General features: G+C 36.0%; 1 protein-coding gene across 3 annotated transcripts in view; it reads right to left on the bottom strand.

The window, feature by feature from the left end:
- LNPK (lunapark, ER junction formation factor) overlaps positions 1-17,796 on the bottom strand; it is a 90,391-nt gene extending 72,595 nt beyond the window's left edge. The window contains exons 1-4 of one of the 3 annotated variants that reach the window (XM_051986153.1): positions 17,644-17,796; positions 11,617-11,705; positions 6,267-6,308; positions 5,162-5,349 (exon numbers count right to left, since the gene is read on the bottom strand). In XM_051986153.1, the coding sequence (XP_051842113.1) occupies positions 5,162-5,349; positions 6,267-6,308; positions 11,617-11,643 (257 nt within the window). In that variant the 5' untranslated portion in view covers positions 11,644-11,705; positions 17,644-17,796. The remainder of the gene's footprint in view (positions 1-5,161; positions 5,350-6,266; positions 6,309-11,616; positions 11,706-17,643) is intronic. The other 2 variants (XM_051986154.1, XM_051986155.1) reach the window with 2 other exon arrangements.
- Positions 17,797-18,913: the final 1,117 nt, after the last annotated feature.

Below are 18,913 nucleotides of genomic sequence, written 5' to 3'. Positions count from 1 at the left end.
CCCAGATTTTTCTGAAACCATTCTCCTAATCATTTCTTATAGTACAATAGTATTCTATCACAATATTATACCACAACTTGTTCAGCTAGTTCCCAACTGCTGGACAACCTCCTCAATTCTCAATTCTTTGCCATCACAGAGAGTTGCTATAAATATTTTCCTAAGTCCTTTTCCTTTTTCTTTGATCTCTTTGGGATACAGAATCAGTAGTGATATTTCTGGGTCAAAATCATGTTTCTGCATAGTTTTATAGCCCTTTGGGCATAGTTCCAAATTGTTTTTCAGAATTCACAACTCCACCAAAGTGCATTAGTGTCTCTATTTTCCCCTCTGCAGTTGTCATTTTTCTTCTCTGCCATGTTAGCCAATCTGATATGAGGTAGTACCTCACATTTTTTTAATTCACAGTTCTCATTAGTAACTTAAAGCATTTATTTTTGTATAACTATAGTTATGATTTCTTCTGCTGAAAAAATGCCTATTCATATCCCTTGACCACTTATCAACTGGAGAATGTCACTTATTTTCATAAATTTGATTCCATTCCTTATACTTTCAAGATAAGTTGGCCAAAATTTCCAATGGGAAATCTCCTGCCTTATTTGCCCGTTCATTGTTCCCCATTTCACTCTTCTCTACTCCTCCTTCCTCTTTCTTCCTTCCCTTCCCTACTTCCATCATCTTTTGATTTTGCCCAGAATGAAAGTGGGGTAGTCTCTCAATATTGATTCCCAAACTAATCCACATAAAAGTTTTCCATCGGATCTTTTTTTCCATCCTGGAACAATTTGTCCCTCACCTCATCTCAATAGTTCTAAATTCTCATTTGCCATGGTTTAAACTCCATTGCCCATGCCCCACTGGCTGTGCCCTTATTCATAACATCCTTAAACCCAACTGTCCAACTTTCCCACTGTGCTTTCTGAAATGCCTGCTCCAGAGGTAACAAACTAGATTTCACCTTAAATCTTTTCTTTTCTTGCTCCCTTTATCTTCTTGAACTCAATGAGACCTGCCTCTACACAGCTTTCCTGATTTCTCTTTCTGACCCAGGTTGAATTTTACTCATACTTACCTCCCCTCAACCCAAATCATTGGCCCTTGTTAGGGAATTAAATTACTCCTTCACTGACATTTCCAGGCTCTCCCTCTTGCCTACTATCATTCAGTTACCTCTCCTTTGAAGTTCCTTTGATCCATATTTATCACACAATCAAGATTATGATATTTATTGTCTATGAACTTTGAAGACATTATCCTTCTTTCCTCAAAGATCTCAGTGCCTGACTCAAAATTATTCTCTCTTTCTGAACCCCTGCTCTCATACTAGGGAACTATATATTATGATATCTCAAAACAGTCTAACTTTTCAATTCCTCAACTTATTCATTTCACATTGTTAGTATTCCTCCATCAACCTCGACAACAAGCAGATGGATCATATCCTTTATACTGCTACTACCCATGGGTGCTCTTCATCCATGTTCATGACTCTAATGCCTTTATTTATTCAATTCCTTATTTCATATCACTCAGATTCCTTCTGTCACTATTTCTTCCTTTCCATTTTAGATGAAAAGGCAATATTCTTTGCCAAGGCAAATCCCTCTACATCAGGAGTGGCAAACATTTTTTCCACCATTTGGATATGTATAACGTCATTCATAGGCTACACAAAATTATCAACTTACAGAACTCAAGCAGCAGGAAGTTATTGTATCTAGTTTTCAGGTCATCATCACCTGCATTTGCCTTAGAAAATGATTTCACAGGCCCTATATTGTTTGCAGGCTGGATGTTTCCCACCTCTGTTCTACATGTACAAGTTATCCCACTACATTTCATCTTCTCCAAAAGACTGTTCCCTCTATCATCTGCACTCTCTTATTTATCTTCAGTCTCCCTTCCCTACTACTGCCTATAAAAATCCCCATCTCTCTTCTATCCTCAAAAAAAAAAACCCTTACTTGATCCATCCATTTCTGCTATCAACCCAAGTCTCTCCCTTTTGTGTTTAAATTCCTTGAGAAGGCTCTCTAGAATAGATGCCTCCACTTCCTTCATTTAACTGAAACTACTCTCTAAGCATTATATGTAATGGGAATAAACTAGAAAAATTTCCAATAAGATCAGGAGTGCAACAAGGTTACCCATTACACCACTATATTCAATATTGTACTAAAAATATTAGTTTTAGCAATAAGAGAAGAAACTATTCTCTACAAAGTTATCTCTTAATTGCTAAATCTACTGGCCTTTCTCAATTCTTATACTTCTCTTTGACACTGTACATCACCCTCTTCTCCTTGATATTTTCTTATCTCATGGTTTTCATGACACACCTCTCTTTCCTGATTGTTCCTCCAACCTATCTGAGTCCTCTCTCTCCTTTGCTAAATTTTCATCCACATCACCATCCTTTAATAATAAGGGTTGCTTGGGGATTTTTCTTGGGCCCTTTTTCCTTCTCCATCTATATAATTTCTTTTGGTGGTCTCAATAACTCCCATGGTTTCAATCATCATTTCTATGCAAAGAAGTCTTAGATCTATTTATCCAAGTCCTAATCTTTCTCCTAAACTCCAATCTCACATCTGCAAATGTCTATTGTATATCTAGAACTGAATATCTAAAAGTGAACTCATTATCTCTTCCAAAAAAATTCCCATCATTTTAACTCCATTATTACCATCAGGGGAACCATAATCCTTGCCAGCTTATAATCTATATGTTAAAATTTCATTCCTCACTTTCCTGCTTCCCCATATCCAATCAAATAGCTACCATTTATACCTTTGTAATATCCTTGCATATGGTGCCTTCTTTTCTCTAACACCAAAAGTATCTTGATACTTAGATCCACATCACCTCACACCTGAACTATACAACAGATTAGTCTCCCTGCCTCAAGACTCTCCACATCTAGTCTACCATCCATTTAGCTGTCAAATTTATGTTCCTGAAAGCAATGAACTGACTATATCCACCTCCTATTCTAGTAGCAAAAATCCTGTTTGGTTTTTTAAGATCTTATGAAGATAAGTTGGCTTCTCCCTAACTTTCTAGTCTTCTTGTATCTTACTCACATCCACATGCTCTGTAATCCAACAACACTGATCATTATATTGTTCTATATTACACACTCCATCTCCTAGCTCCAAGTGTTTTCACTGACTGCCTTACATGCCTAAAAAACTCTCTCCACATTCTGCCTCTTGCTTACTTGGACTTCTTCAGGTCCTCCTTTTACTAGAAGCTTCTCCCAGTGCTCCTTAATCTTAATGTCTTCTTCTCTATGAGAATACCCCCAACTTATCCCCTATACATAGTTCTTACATATTTTCCTCAACTCTCATTCCCATTAGACTGTGAATTTCTTGAGAGCAGGAGAAGATGTTTTTGCGATTTCCTTTATATAATTAGTACCTGGCATATTTGTTGTTCAATAGTTCAATCATGTCTGACACTTTGGAATCCCATGAACCATGTCTACTGTTCATGGAATTTTCTTGGCAAAGATACTAAAATGGTATGTCATTTTCTTCTCCAGACTCATACTAGGTACATAATAAATGCAAGTTGACTAATTAGTTATTTACATGTTATCTACACCTATTCAAAAGTACACTCCTTGAAGGCCGAAACTTTTTGTTTTGGTTCAGTTTTTGGCCTCTCCTTGTATCCCCATAATTTATCACAGTGGCTGGCACATCCTGACTGACAATCTCCTGGGTTCAGTTCCTCTGCCCAAGTTTCTTTACTAATGCATAAAAAACGGAGTGGAAAACCACAGAGGAGATATATGACTAACTGTTCTGGGTATATTTTCTGTCCCCAAGGGAGAATTTATATGGATTTTGAATCCTACAACTCTGGAACCTACAAGGAAAGTGCTCAAGGGAGTTATATAAGCATGACCTAGCTGAATTACCTTTGAATATCTACTACTGCAACACAGAGGAAAGCTTTCTCTAATCATGGAGACTTTTTATTATGGAGGCTATTTAATATTACATTTCTTAAAATTTTCTGAGGAAAGTTTCTGAGGGACTTTTCAACTGAGCCTTAAAACAATCCCATTTAAGTATGTAGTGAAAATACTACTAACAATACTTCATAAATAAAAATACTAAGCCTGGAAAGTGGATTTGTCCACTATCACACAGCTAATAAATAGTTAAAGTCAGAACTCTGAGTTCAGGCCAACCAACCAACCATTCTTTCCATGGTATTATGCTACTAAATAACTCCTAAAACTTTTATAAGAATAAAAATATCCATGCAAAGTAATTATTGAACAAAATGGCATAATTATCTATAAAAAGTCCTCAAAACAATAACAGTATATTTAATTATTATATGTTCAATAACTATATATCCTTGTTTTCATTTGTGGAAGGGAAATCTAATTCTGATAAGAAAGAAAGGGGAAATCTTGGTAACCTGACCAATATAATTTTTTGTTTATTTGTTTAAATAAGCCTAAGGAAAGTAACTCGGGATTACTAATTATCAAATTCAGTTACAGCATCATAGCTAGAATAAAAAGTACTGAAAACAAGATTTCAAAGAAAAAAAATAGAAGAATGAATAATAAAATAGCTTTAAAGCACTATGTACACATTCATAAACCTATATATACACCTTTGGGACAAAGCTAGTACTTATAGGGTCACTAAAGACAGCACATAATGTTGAGGAGATATATTTCCTGCTCTAATAGCTGCTATGAAAGATAGAGTTTTTATAAAGTAGTATGTCCATTTGAAGACAAAAACTAATATTTTTATGCCTGAATGAAAGTAATGCATAGATCAGTCATCTTTAATACTCAAGTGCTAATATCATTATTAAATTTTTTATTTAAAAGTTGTAAAGAATATAAGTATCGTTATGTTATTTCATGTGAGCACATTCTAGGGAGCTTAATTTTTGGATCCTGAGTGCTCCTTCAGAAAAAGTTACCTAATTTACAATCTTTGCCATAAATATTGTAAAAACAGTAAATCTTCAAACTGTCAAAAAGCAAACCCAAGCATTCAAATGCCTATAAGAAGCCTCACTGGTACTTTAATCCACAATAAAAGGAACTGACCAGAGGAAACTGGCTATATGGGGAAAAAAGGACACCAAAAGAAAAATAAAATATATATTTACTTACATCAAAGGAAATGCAAAGAATGGGAGTGTCATAGTGAGTCTTGCTGTAAATTCATCCGGAAGATACCACAAGTAAACCACTATGCAAGTAAACAAGTAAAGGAGGGAGGAGTAGAGGAGTAACCTTCCAACCCATAGTTTCTGTAATCTTTGATTTTTCTCTCTAAATTCTTCTAATGCTTGGATTTCCTATTAAAAGAGAATTATAACATATTATTGAAGCTGAAAAACAAAACAATTACTGAAATATTAGAATTTTTCCTACTCATATTTCCATTTATAAAATACTATTCAAATTTTAATAATGCTTTATCCTCATAAAAATTAATATATGTCTATATTTTATAACAAACAATATCATTTAATAATAGCCAAAAATCATGCTTTTAGCTTTCATATACATTTAAAAATTAAACTGTTACAAGTCCATTACATTATAACAAAACCAGAAAGAAATTTGGCTTTAGAAAAAGTAATGAAAATTGATATTTTAAAAACCCATAAAACTGGTGTTTATAGTAGTTCTTCTGTCTACTTATCTCCTATAGTCACTAACTCTTATTAACTTTTTTTGTGTCACGGACCCTTCTTCTGGTAATCTAATGAAATCTACAAATCCCCTTCTCAGAAAAGCATTTTAAACACATAAAATACATGGGAGTCTAAAGGAACCCAGTAATATTTAAATATAGTCATAAAAATATTTTTTAAAACCACAAATTCATAGAGACTAAGCTAAGAACCCTTGCTCTAAAGGAATAATCAACAATACACTGGTAAAGGGAAAATGAAAACTGTATAAAGTAAAAATTTGTGCATACTCAGAGTGCTGAGTGTACTCTATCTGCAATCTTGATTTATACTATACTGAAGATCTGATTTCACTCTGACAGACTCCATTACCTGACACAGACTTCTAGTTTTCCTAGTACAGTTTGATTTTTTTGAGATTGTGTTAGGTCAAGATTTTTACCCAACTTATTTCTTACTAGTATGATTCTAACTTTGCAGATCAGATTTTATTTCCAAATGAATGGATGTTACTTTAAATACAATGAAATAATTTTCAATTCAGTCAGAAGATACTTCAGGGCTAAAGAACATACCTTATCTATATTTTCCAGAACTTCTACTGTTGAAGGTTTTACCTGTTTACAGGAGAGGGAAAAAAAAGATAACTTAGAACTTGTCAACATAAAATCTACTTTCTCAATCTGTAGAAAAACCAAAACACATTTCTCTTGATCCAAGTTGAAATTTTCTCAAATACTACCACACAATGATATTGTCAATCTTATTCTAAGTAATCATAGGCATTTATGAATCATTTGTGCTTTAACAAGAATAACTACCAAAAAGAAATGGAGTATTCTCTAATAAATAAAAATTATTATATAAGAACATGAAAAGTCTTTTTATAGTCATTATCTTTTTCTTCAAGATACATTAGACACTTAATTTTCAAAATCTAAAAAACATAGACTTAAAAAGGCTACATCAAGTTTCTCTCCAATTTCACAATTGGAAAAATAAAATTATTTATTTTCTACAACAACAAAAAAAAAGCCATTTAAGTCTCTAAATGATTTAAGATTCAAATAGCAACCAATTCTTTAAAAGAATCTGATTTTCTATAAGATCATTTAAAAATCTTGCAAAATTATGAAAACCAGTAAGTTAAGTTCTGCTTAATTTTCCTAAAATATTATTTAGCAATTTTCCACAAGAAAAAAATCTATTGTAATTTTGAGGCATTTAGACATTACAGAGGAGAGAGAACTAGACCTGTCCTCTAGAAAACCCGAGTTTGAATCATGCCTTAGAAACCAAGTAGCTGTTCAACCCCGAGAAAGTCAATTAATATCTTTCAGTTATTTATAAAATAATAATAATAATGATAATTTATAAAGTTGTTGTGAAGAATAACTGGAAAATGATAAAGCAAGCCTTAAAAATTACATGAATGTTAGTTATTATCATTATTTTCATAAAGGAATCAAGAACAATGTTAGGCTATAGTTTGGGGTTCACAAATTTTAATAATCCACTTAAGAGTGAGAAAAATTCAAATTTGTCAAGATAGCTCACAAAGCAGTTGAGAAAACTCATGCTTAGCATTTTGCAGAGTGCTTCTCTAGCCTTTAGGTCAAAGTCTGGAACATCGCAAAGGATACTTAAAATGTTTGTTGACTCGACTTGAATATGTCATATAAACTTTTGTAACCTAGATAGTATTAAAATGCAATCTGTTGTCATTGCCACAAAACATACATATGAAATGCAATGTAAAAGAAAAGATAAGCAACGAAATTGGTACTTAAGAAGGTTAAGGGCTTCATTTCCATTTTGCTATTTGTTTTATTTCTTCACTGCCAGTCACAGATTAGATCTACATTAATGAAGTTCATATTCAGACATCCCTAACAGTAATAATAAACAAATTGCCTAATCATTCATTGCATAATGCCTACTTTTGTATTTTAAAATGACAACCATATAATTTAAATTCACCAGGAACAAATTTTACAAACCTTTTTCAAGTATATGACCATTAAATAAAATTCTCTTACAAATGTTACTATCCAATTTTTTAAAAACTCATAACACTTTTTAAATGGCCAAGTTTTTTTTTTTTCTTACATTGAGCTGAAAAAGGATTTTGCACATGTATTTATTAAGTGGAAACAGAAACCCAGATATTCAATTACATGTAATACTTCTATGAAGTGTTACCTTTAAAATAAAGGTGAGACCTAAAACTAAAAACTAAACTTTTTTTTAGAATTACAAATATGAAGCTAATATAGATAATAAGGATTATAAATATGACATTATTAAATATGAAGTATGACACTTCGCCAGTACCCACTACCACTCTCTCTCTACTCATTCCCTTAATCATTCAGAAACTTCTCCTTTCTGATTTATTTAGTCCATATCTCCCACCAAATCAAGCTTCCAGTAGCTGCTATCTATCCACATCCAGAATGTTTCCCTTCTTTAATCAACAAGTTCAATCCTTCCCTTCTCCCCAACTCCTACCCTTATAAATAGGGGACTTCACTATATATACTACCACTCCCTCAAAACATCCTAACTTTCTACTTCTATAACTTACTCATTTCCTATGACCTAGTCTTCTACCTCACCTCACACACATAAAGATGTCATAATTTTTAATATAAATTCTCTTCTTGAATTATAATCTATTGTCTTTCCACTTCTCCCTCTGTCTTGTAAATTCTGATTATACATATCATGACCTCCAATTCTTCAATTCTTTCCCAAGAACATCACCTCTGTACTAGTTACATTGTCCTCCCTTCCCCATCTTTATCCCTTAATGAATAAGTTTAACTCTACTCATATTAGAGTCTCCTGCATCCTGCCAAAGGCTGTCTTACATCACTCCCACTATTCACTACCTTTGTTCCTACACATGTGCTACAGAATGAAGCTGGAGAAAATCACAAAGCCATACTGACTGAAGCCAGTGAGTCCACAAGTTTAAGTTACATAATCTCAATTGGGTCCTCATTGCAACAATACAATTCTTTTATATCTTCCTAACTGACTCAATTCTCTCACTTGGAGCCATTTTTTTCCCAAACCTTTCTATTTCTCCTCAAAACTCTCATAGCTTTCTCTCCCTATATCCTCTCCATTGAAACCTTTACCTTATATTTCACTGAAAAAATTGAGATTTGCTTAGAGCTCCCTCTTCTTCCCTATGAAGAGAGAACTGCCACATTATCGAACTACTCATGTCATCACTGAATTTCTCCTCATTTCATATCAGGTGGCTTTTGCCACCAAACCTTCTTTTACCCATTTCACACATTTCTCCTTACAAGGCAAAGCTCTCCATGTGCACATCAAGTTGTACCTTGTCTTCTCCATAAAATTTCTCTAGTTTCATTTTTCCCCCTTTCCTCTCACAGTCTTGTTAATTCTCTACAATCTGGCTCCTGACCTCATCATTTAACTGAAGTTGTTCTCTCCAAATTCACCAATGATCTCTTGACTGCCAAATTTAAACGACCTTTTCTCTGAGAATCATCCTCTTCTCCTTGAAACTCTCTTGTCTGTAGGTTTTTATGACACTGTATGCGCATGCACTCTCTCTCTCCTGATTCTCCTATTTGTCTTACTATTCTTCTCTTATCTCCATTGCTGGATCTTCAATCTCACCATTACTATCCTTTAACAATAAAAATCTCCCAAGGCTCTGTCTGGGCACTCTTCTCTTTCTATATTATTTCTCTTGGTGATCTCAATAGCCACCATGGATTCAGTTGGCATCTCTAAGCAGATAAATCTCAGATCTATTTATCTAGCCCTAACCTCCAATCACATATATCCAACTGTCTATTGGAAATCTAGAACTGGAAAGCCAAAAGTGAACAAAATAATCCAAAAATAACCTCCCCTCCTCCAAAACAAAATAATCCAAAAATAACCTCTCCTCTTCCAAACTTCCCTTATACTATTGAGGGCACCGCTATTCTCTCAGTCACCCAGGCTTACAACCTAGATGTCCTATTTCATCTTTCCCCTCTCCTTTCATCTCCAATATCTAATCAAGTCATTAGTCCTACCATTTCTACCTTTGTTGACATCTTTTGCCTATATTCCTTTTCTGTTCTGATACTACAACCTCTGGTACAATCCTGCATCACCTCACACCTAGACTATTGTAATAGGCAGCTGGTCTTCCTGTCTCAAGCTTTTTCCTATTCCTGTCCATCCTCTACTCAGCTATCAAACTGACTTTCCTAAAGCACAAATCTGACATCACTCCACTGATTTAATAAACTCCAATGGCTCCCTATTACCTCCAGGATCATATCTGCAATCCTTCATTTGTTTCTTAAACTTCTTTATAAGCCATCTCTTTTACCTTTCTAGTCTTCTTATACCTTACATCCCATGCCCATGTGCTTTATGATCCAGTGATGATGATCTCTTTCATCTTCTCATATAACATTCCATCTCCATACTCTGTGAATTGCACTGGTTCTCTTCCATGCCTAGAACTCTTGGTCTCCTCATCTCTGTTTCTTGGCTTCCCTGACTTCCTTTAGTTTTCAGTTAAAATCCCACCTTCTACAAGTCTTTCCCAATATTCCTTAATGACCTTCCCATAAGATTATCTCTGATTTATGCTATATATTATCTCTGATTTATGATATATATATATATATACACATATACATATACATATATATATATATATATATATATATATATATATATATATATATATATATATATATATCCATCCTGGACGTGGACTTGAGCCCTAACTTTATGACTCCAAACAAGTCACTTCACAGCAGTGTTAGTCTCATCTGTAGACAATCATTCTCTCCCAATTTGGAATTATGCCCAAAAAGTTATCAAACTGTGCATACCCTTTGATCCAGCAGTGTCATTACTGGGCTTATATCCCAAACAGATACTAAAGAAAGGAAAGGGACTTATTTGTGGCAGCCCTTTTTGTAGTGGCTAGAAACTGGAAAATGAATGGATGCCCATCAATTGGAGAATGGTTGGGTAAATTATGGTATATGAATGTTATGGAATATTATTGTTTTGTAAGAAATAACCAGCAGGATGTAATACAGAGAGGCTTGGAAAGACTTACATGAACTGATGCTGAGTGAAGTGAGCAGAACCAGCAGATCATTATATACTTCAACAACAATACTGTATGAGGATATATTCTGATGGAAGTGGATATCTTTGACAAAGAGAAGATCTAATTGAGTTTCAACTGATCAAGGCTGGACAGAATCAGCTACACCCAGAGAAGGAATACTGGGAAATAAGTGTAAACTGTTTGCATTTTTGTTTTTCTTCCCAGGTTATTTTTACCTTCTGAATCCAATTCTTCCTATGCAACAGTGCAGAACTGTTCGGTTCTGCATACATATATTGTATCTAGGATATACTAGAACTTATTTAACATGTATAAGACTGCCTGCCATCTAGGGGAGGGGGTGGAAGGAGGGAAGGGAAAAATCAGAATAGAAGTTGAGTACAGTGGATAATGTTGCAAAAAATTACTCATGCATATGTACTGTCAATAAAAAGTTATAATAAAAAAAAAAAGAAAATCATTCTTTTCATCCCACAAGCTGTCATGAGGCCCAAATGAAATGATAATGACAGTGTTTTGCAAACTTTAAAGCATTATATAAATGTCAACTATTCATTTTATTAAATCACAAGATGCGTGAGTTATTAGACAATGTTACTGATTTGATGTTTAAAATCAAGGCCAATCAAATGCAAAGTAGAAAAGAGAACACACACATACATATAGAAAAATCAAGGTTTAGAGATAATATCTAACTAATATTCTATTCTGTACCACACAACAGATTTTTGTAAATAAGTTTTTATGTGAGATTATCTCAGACTTAAGAACTAGTTTAAAGAATAAAAACTTACCCTCCATCGGGAAAATAATCCACCCATCTTTTAAGTGTGAAGACAGGATACACTGATGCCTTTCATCAATTTTGTAACAGAATTCACGTCTAGAAATAAAGTATTGTTTATTTATTTTTACATTAAATGCATAAAATATATCTACCATTTATTCTAAAGTATTATGGCTACAATACCAATAAACACTGTCATTTATTCTACTTGAAAATTATGACAATTTAGAAACGGCCACTTACTTATTGAGCAACTATATACCAGGAACTAAAAAAAAGTGCTAGTTCGCTAGGAATACAAAGACAAGATTCTCCCTGCCCTCAAGGATCTTACATGGAAAGGGAAACAAAGTGAAACATGTTCACTGGTAAGTAAATACAAAATATATGCAAAAGCAATTTCTGCTGAAGTTGAATTGAATCTAGTAAGAGGAGATAATATGTAAGCAAAATGTAGACAAGTTATTTTTGAAGAGGTCTAAGAGATAAACCAGATCGCTTGAAGGGATCAGGGACTCAAATAAAGGTTTTTGCATACAAACTCAGAGACTGCTTCTGAACTTAACAATTCATCTTTTTCACATTACCTTTATTCTAATACTTATAAGAATGTATCAGACACTATCAAGCTACAACAGTTTTAAAAATATAAACCAGAGTACATCCTTTGGTTTTCAACCAATAGGAAGAAAAAAAACTAAATGGTTAATATATGGGATGCACTAGTTGATTTCCTAGTAAAACTGAATATTCCTTATAACTTGTTGGAAATTAAAAATCCTGGATCCAAGATCAATTGTATGCTGAGTTTGAAATTTCCGGGGATAAGCTCTTAGCTCTATAGGCTAAGAGAAGAGAGATTTGAAGGTGTTAGTTTAAAGAAAAGGTAGTGACAAGTGAATATTAAGCTTCGCAAAGAGTCTCTCTGGGGCAAAATTTGAATCTAATTTTTCCTGATTCCAAGTCAGAGCTCTAACCACTACACTAGGCTACAATAGGCTCCATTCCTCCACACTTTTCCCGACTAATGTGGGAAAGGCCTATCTGAATTAGTAAAAATACTGAATTAGATGTTATATGTAAAGATATAACTATTTACCAAAAAAAATTGCCAAAAAGGACTTATTTTTAATATACAGAGAATGATCATTAGCAATAATATTAGTTACATCCCACACAAGTAGGAAATAAGTGCTTTAAAGTTTGTTCTCAATTTGGCTCTTTTCAACAATAAAGTGATTCAAAGCAATTCCAATAAACTTGAGATAGAAAAGTGCCGTCCACATCCGGAGAGAAAGCTACAGAGATTCAATGTGGATGAAAGCTTAGTATTTTTCACCTTTTTGTTGTTGTTTGCTTGGTTTTTTTTCCTATATTTTTCCCCTTTGATCTGATTTTTCTTGTGTAGCATGATGAATATAGAAACACATTTAGAAGAATTATACAAGTTTAACCTATATTAGATTGCTTGCTGTCTTGGGGGTAAGAAGAGAAAAAATTTTGGAACACAAGGTTTTATAAAGGTAAATGCTGAAAAATATCTTTGCACATATTTGGGAAAAAATACTATTTTTAAAAAGTTTTACTTCCCCTCATCTTGCTTAGAAGTGGTTATTTATATTTCTTATATTTAATAGGTAGGACTCAAGAAATGTCTGTTGATTGGAATTGGAGGAATTGCTCAGTTCATTCCTGCTGCCTTCAAACATGCTTAGCGAGAACCCCTTTAACATTCATTTGACTTTCATATTTTCAAGCTACCCTGAGTATTCTCCGTTTCATAAGCTGAACTCATGGGGAGGGGGGAAGAGGGGAAAGAAGGGAAGGGGGAGAAGTTATCTTCATTTTTTCCATATCACAATCACTTCTCAACCTTTGCAATGTTTTCCTTCTTTACCACTCAACTGAAACTTCTCCATTTGGGATCTTCTTTCTTGGTGAGCTTCTCAGCTTCTATTGATTCAACTATTAATTCTATGCAGGGAGGATTCCTTAGTTATATATTCAGCCCTTATTTTTCACTTGAGTAGTCTAATCACCAATTGCTTATCTCTACTTGGATGTTTCATGTCCAAAATTCAACATGTCCAAAACAGGATTCATTATTTCCTTTTTTAAAAGAGTTTTAATATTTTAGTATAGATTGAAAGGACTCAAACAAAGGTTCTTCGGACGGTCCTTAATAATTTAAGAGGGCAAGGGGTCCTGAAACCAAAAAGTTTGAGAAATGCTACACAAAGAAAATGGTATTAGATTTCATTATTTCCTTTCTAAATCCATCTCCCTTCCCATATTTCTATCAATGGCATCTCATTACCCAGGTTTGTAACCTCATAGTTATCTATTCCATGTTATGGCAAGTTCTACAAATGCCTTTACTAACTATAATTCTTTCAGTTCTACAGTGATTCACTCCCTTCTCATGACAAATACTCCAAAAACAGACTTGGTGCCAGGAAGAAAAAACTCCTAAACATCTCTAAAAAGTCTGGATCAAAAGCATAAAACTAGGATTTCAATCCTAACTCTGCTATATTCTAGCTTTGTGACTTTGGACACAGTACTTAATCTCTCTGGACCTCAGTTTCCTCTATTATGAATAAGATTAGATTAAATGTACAATTCTCAAACTTTCTACTATCAAAATCCCTTTATATTTTTAAAAATTAATGGGGAGCCATTCTCTCAAAAAGCTTTTATTTGTGATTATATCTACTGATGTTTATGGTATTAGAAATTTTAAAATTTTAGCATAGCTATGAAAATCATTTTGTCCTAGAGGACCCCATCAAAGAGTCTCAGACTCTCCACCTCAGGAAACCCCAGATCTTACTTTGAGAACAACTAGACCAGATTATTCCCAAAATACTTTTCCAGTTCCAAATACAGTGATCTCAATTCTCTTCCAGGTCATGTCCTACTTCTGTCTCTCCCTCCCCCCCCCCCCCAAGTCATGGAAATTTTTTTTTAAAGCAGATCCTTACATATATTATATATATATATATATTTTTTTAAGAGAAATTGAATAAATTATTTATCTATGTTCAAAAACACCTAATATTTTGATGATAAAGGGTCAATAAATATTGCATTAATAAATTAAATGTTGCAATTAATATTAAAATAGCATGACCTAGTTTAACAACTATCCTGAAAATTTTTAAATAAAAGAAATGAATAAACATATAAGCAGTCAATTTAAATTTACATGCAAAAGTCAGTACATTAATACTCATATGAAAATATAAAGTGGCTAAAGTATTTTTCTTCTGTTTTAACTTATGTACATCTTTATCGATTCTCACATCCAGTCTCTGATGCAATCCAATCTTAAGGTCCACTCCAACTTAAACTACCCATGGAAAAGATCCAAGATCAAATATCTTTACTATTTCAATGTTATATACTAACTCACTTGCCATTAAAACAAAAGACGGATAAATTCAATGAAGCTCTTCCTCAAGAACTTGAAAAGATTTTCTTCATTCCTGTTAAGGTGTCAGTGAACCTTGAAATGACTTAAGTTTTCAAATCATGCATTTTCCAATATGTAATACTATCCACTATATTAGCTAAATATTTGAAGATGCTGCTTATAAGTTTTAGGCTTGGGAATTATAATTCAAAATTTTAGGAGTTGGATACTCATACATACAACATACATTGCATTAAGAGTGATTAGGGAACAGTATCTTCTCATGTAAGTAATAGTACAAAAAAATTACTAAATGATAAATCAAAAGTTGTATTAAGTAAATTAAGTAAAAGTTGTAGTAAGTAAATTTTGCCTCCATTTTCTCTAATAAAAAAAAGCAAAATAATACCATATTTCATTAACATACTCTCATAGGAGTATATTCCACCCCCTCTTTGGGGGTGGAGAAAGCAAAGATTTATTTTGGGCAAGTTCATTCAGCTTTCAAATCTATTTTAGCAGAGACTAAATAATCATCAGTAATACATTCAGAAAGCCCTGCAAATACAGCAGGCATTGCTTAGTACCCAAATTAAGATTCAAAGTCATTTGTCATATAAGCCTAAACCTTTAAAAAGTAAATATGGCTTACTATAATACAGTTCTGTGAATTTATTATCATCACCCTCATTAATATAAAACTGTACAGGAAAAGAAGACCTTTTTAAAGGTTATTATTGATGAGGGGAACCCTGAAGCTGTCCTCTGACTTTGGGGGGGAACTCCTGGAAAATTCTCCTCTGAGAGAAACCCACCCCAAGGAATCAAAATAAAGTGGTTTCATTCTGTTATCGCGGTGGGACTAGTTGGGTCCAGGACCACTCCCTACTTAGCTCAAATTTAAGTAGTGTCATTTAGCTGGAACTCGAGATTTCTATCGACCTCTATTGAGCTGAAGACCAGCTCAGGCGCACTCACAGTAAACGGTCCCATTCTACTGGAAATCTAGGCCCGGGGCTGTAATTTCATTCAACTGAAACTTCAGCCTCAAATACTCTTTTAAAGAGCAACTTTGGGGCTCATCTCTTTGCAGAGGCCCAAAGCAGGAACATGCCAGGCTAAGGGAGACTTCTCCTTAGCACAGCTGCCTGGGAGGGCATCTTGCCCTCTGAGAAGACACCCTTTTCTCAGGGTTAACTATCTCTCTGACATGATTTCTCTGCTAGACCTTTACTTTTCTGTCAGGACCTTGTCACTGAGGAAGTTAGCCTCCTAGCAAAACTTGACTTCTCAGTGCCAATAATCTTCTTTTTGCCAATCTAACTTTTCGGGTTCGTAAATTCTTTTACGAAAGATCTGGGCCCACTAGAAGGGGTTCCCACAACTCTCTGCCCTCTGCCAACAATGCAACAAGTATGTATATGTCATCTCTTCATTGTGAGGTTACGGACAAAACGGAAATAAAGATTATTTACTTTTTAAATAAATTATATATAATGTACCTATGCATTATACTGTGTATGTCTTATATACATCTTGTACTGTGTATGACACATGTTACTGTATATTGTCTATGAATATAAAACAAACTTGATACCAATTATTTTACTTGTCAGCTATTATTTTATTTTGCTTTAAGTCTGATCATAACATAATTACCTAACTTTGGTTTCAATATTGACAGTGTGCCTATAAAACTTAGGTTTTAAAACTAAACACTCCCACCATTGCAAAAGTCTGAAGGCATTACTAAGGAATTGTATTAGACAGCAGCTAAAACCAGAAGCCTTAACACGGACAAGAATCCTCAAAGAACTGTCATTCTCCAAACAACTTCTAAGAGCTCGGTTGCCATGCTAGGAGTATATGTCCCGACTCCACCATCAGCCAGAGGCAATTCGGAGAAGATCCACAATCCCTCCGCCTCTCCTCAAAAGAAAAAAGGATCTCCCGCCGGAGAAGCTTGGTTTTCGCTCCTCCCGCCCTGATTCCTCCCCTTGGCCACGCCTACCCCCAACCTACACAGCCTCCCCAGTTCGCCCTTCCCCCCGCAGGGAGCTGCGACCAAATAAAGAGGCAAGTGGCTGTTCTGGGAGGCGCCCTCCGCCTCGGGAATGGCCAGCATGACACTGACAGTTTTCTGTTCTCCGGCTTGGGAGACGGGAAAAGCATGCCCCCAAAGCAGCAGTCCTGGCGCTGAACCGGCGAGTCCCTCCGTCCCATCCCTACCCCCCACCCGCTGTGAGGGGATGCTCACATCAATCCATCTCCAGAAAGCTCCAAGAGTACAGAAAGGGCGGGGCTGGGAAGGGAAACTCCTACCCTCGCCTCTGCAGAGGCTGATTAGACCTCCACCACACACGCCCACACGCTCCAGCCCCAGCCCGGATCCCCCTTCCTCTGTCCTCTCTTCCTCCAGACCAGAACGGCCCGAGGTACTGGGCATTCAAGTGGAAATAGGAAGAGGCGTGTGTGGGTCAGCCCCCAGTTCAAGCCCCCAGCTACAACCGCCGCCGCCTCAGCTTTTTTATCTTAGGCCAATCGGTGCCGGGCTGCCAGAGGGAAAGTCGAGGGGAAGAAAGGATCCCCGGGCGCCCTCCTCCCTGTTCCTTCCCTCACCTCTGCCCGGCTCTACCTGCACGAAAGGGGCAGAGCTGGCGCTGACGCTCGGCCGCCGCCGCCGCGGTCGCTGGCAGCCTCCCCCCCGCCCCAGCAGGCAGCAACCACTAGTGACAGAGCGCTCCAGCAGCCCCTTCCCATCAAACACCGCGCCCCTGCCATCCGACCAATCAGCAGCACTACCCCGCGCGCCGCGCTCCCCTGTCACGTGACGAGGGCGGGCAGTTGGGGCGGTTGATGCTGGAGGCTGCTGAGGTGCCTGCTACTCATCCTCTCCCCTACGCTTCTTTTCGCCTTTTGATTGGACTCGTAGTGGCCTAAACTGCTTTTCCTATTTCTCCATGACCTCCCTCTACCAACGCAGGCTCCCTGTGAATGGAAAAGGATGAACTATGAAGAGTCCTCTGGAAGCCCGGCTGTCTGCCAGCGGGAAGAGGACCGGAAAGGATTGGTGCCGGTCCTGAAAGTGTCCCCAAATCAGACGTCTCCCAGATGGCAGCAAGTCAATCGCACGCTGCTTTGTGTGCTACTGGGTTTTTACCAGGCCGAGGAACAAATTCACTGCATCCTTCTGCTTCCCTCTCTCCCAAAGCTGCCTCTCTGACGAAACCCCTGTCTGGACAAATGTGCTGCAAAAATCTCCTGTACCTTCAAATGGCAATCGATGTTAAATTCTGGTTTTCAGAGTACTTTTATTCCTTGGAGGCAGAGCAAAACAGAGTAACGTGCTATTACCAATAAACATTACTTAATGGCTTACACATCTGTCAGATACTATGCTAAAGGCTGGGATACAAAAAAAAAAAAAAAAAAAAAAAACCAAGGCAATCCCTGCTCCCAAAGAGCTTATGGTCTAATGGACAACGCAAATCACACTGTATAAACAAATTACATAAAGATAAATTGAAGATAATCAACAGGGAAATCGCTAGCATTAAGGGGATCCAGGAAAGGCCTCTTGTAGAATAGAATTTTGCCTGGGATTTGAGAGAAGGGATGAAGAGCATCCCAGGCTTGGGGAAACAACCAGAGAAAATGCCCCTTAATCGAGTCAGGATATGGATTGTCTTGTTGGAGAAATATCGAAGAGGGTAGTATAGGATCACAGCGGAAGGGGGCTGTAAGTTGTAAGAAGACTGGAAGGATGAAGAGATCTAAACACCAAAAAAAGATTTTATTGTTGATCTTTGTAGTAATAGGCAGCCATTGAAATTGAATGGGAAGAGGGGGAACTTGATGAGATGTAAGCTTTAGGAAGATCATTTTGTCA

The sequence above is a fragment of the Antechinus flavipes genome, chromosome 3 (assembly GCF_016432865.1).
Source record: "Antechinus flavipes isolate AdamAnt ecotype Samford, QLD, Australia chromosome 3, AdamAnt_v2, whole genome shotgun sequence".
Lineage (NCBI taxonomy): Eukaryota > Metazoa > Chordata > Mammalia > Dasyuromorphia > Dasyuridae > Antechinus > Antechinus flavipes.
This window is presented reverse-complemented; position numbering and strand designations above follow the sequence as displayed.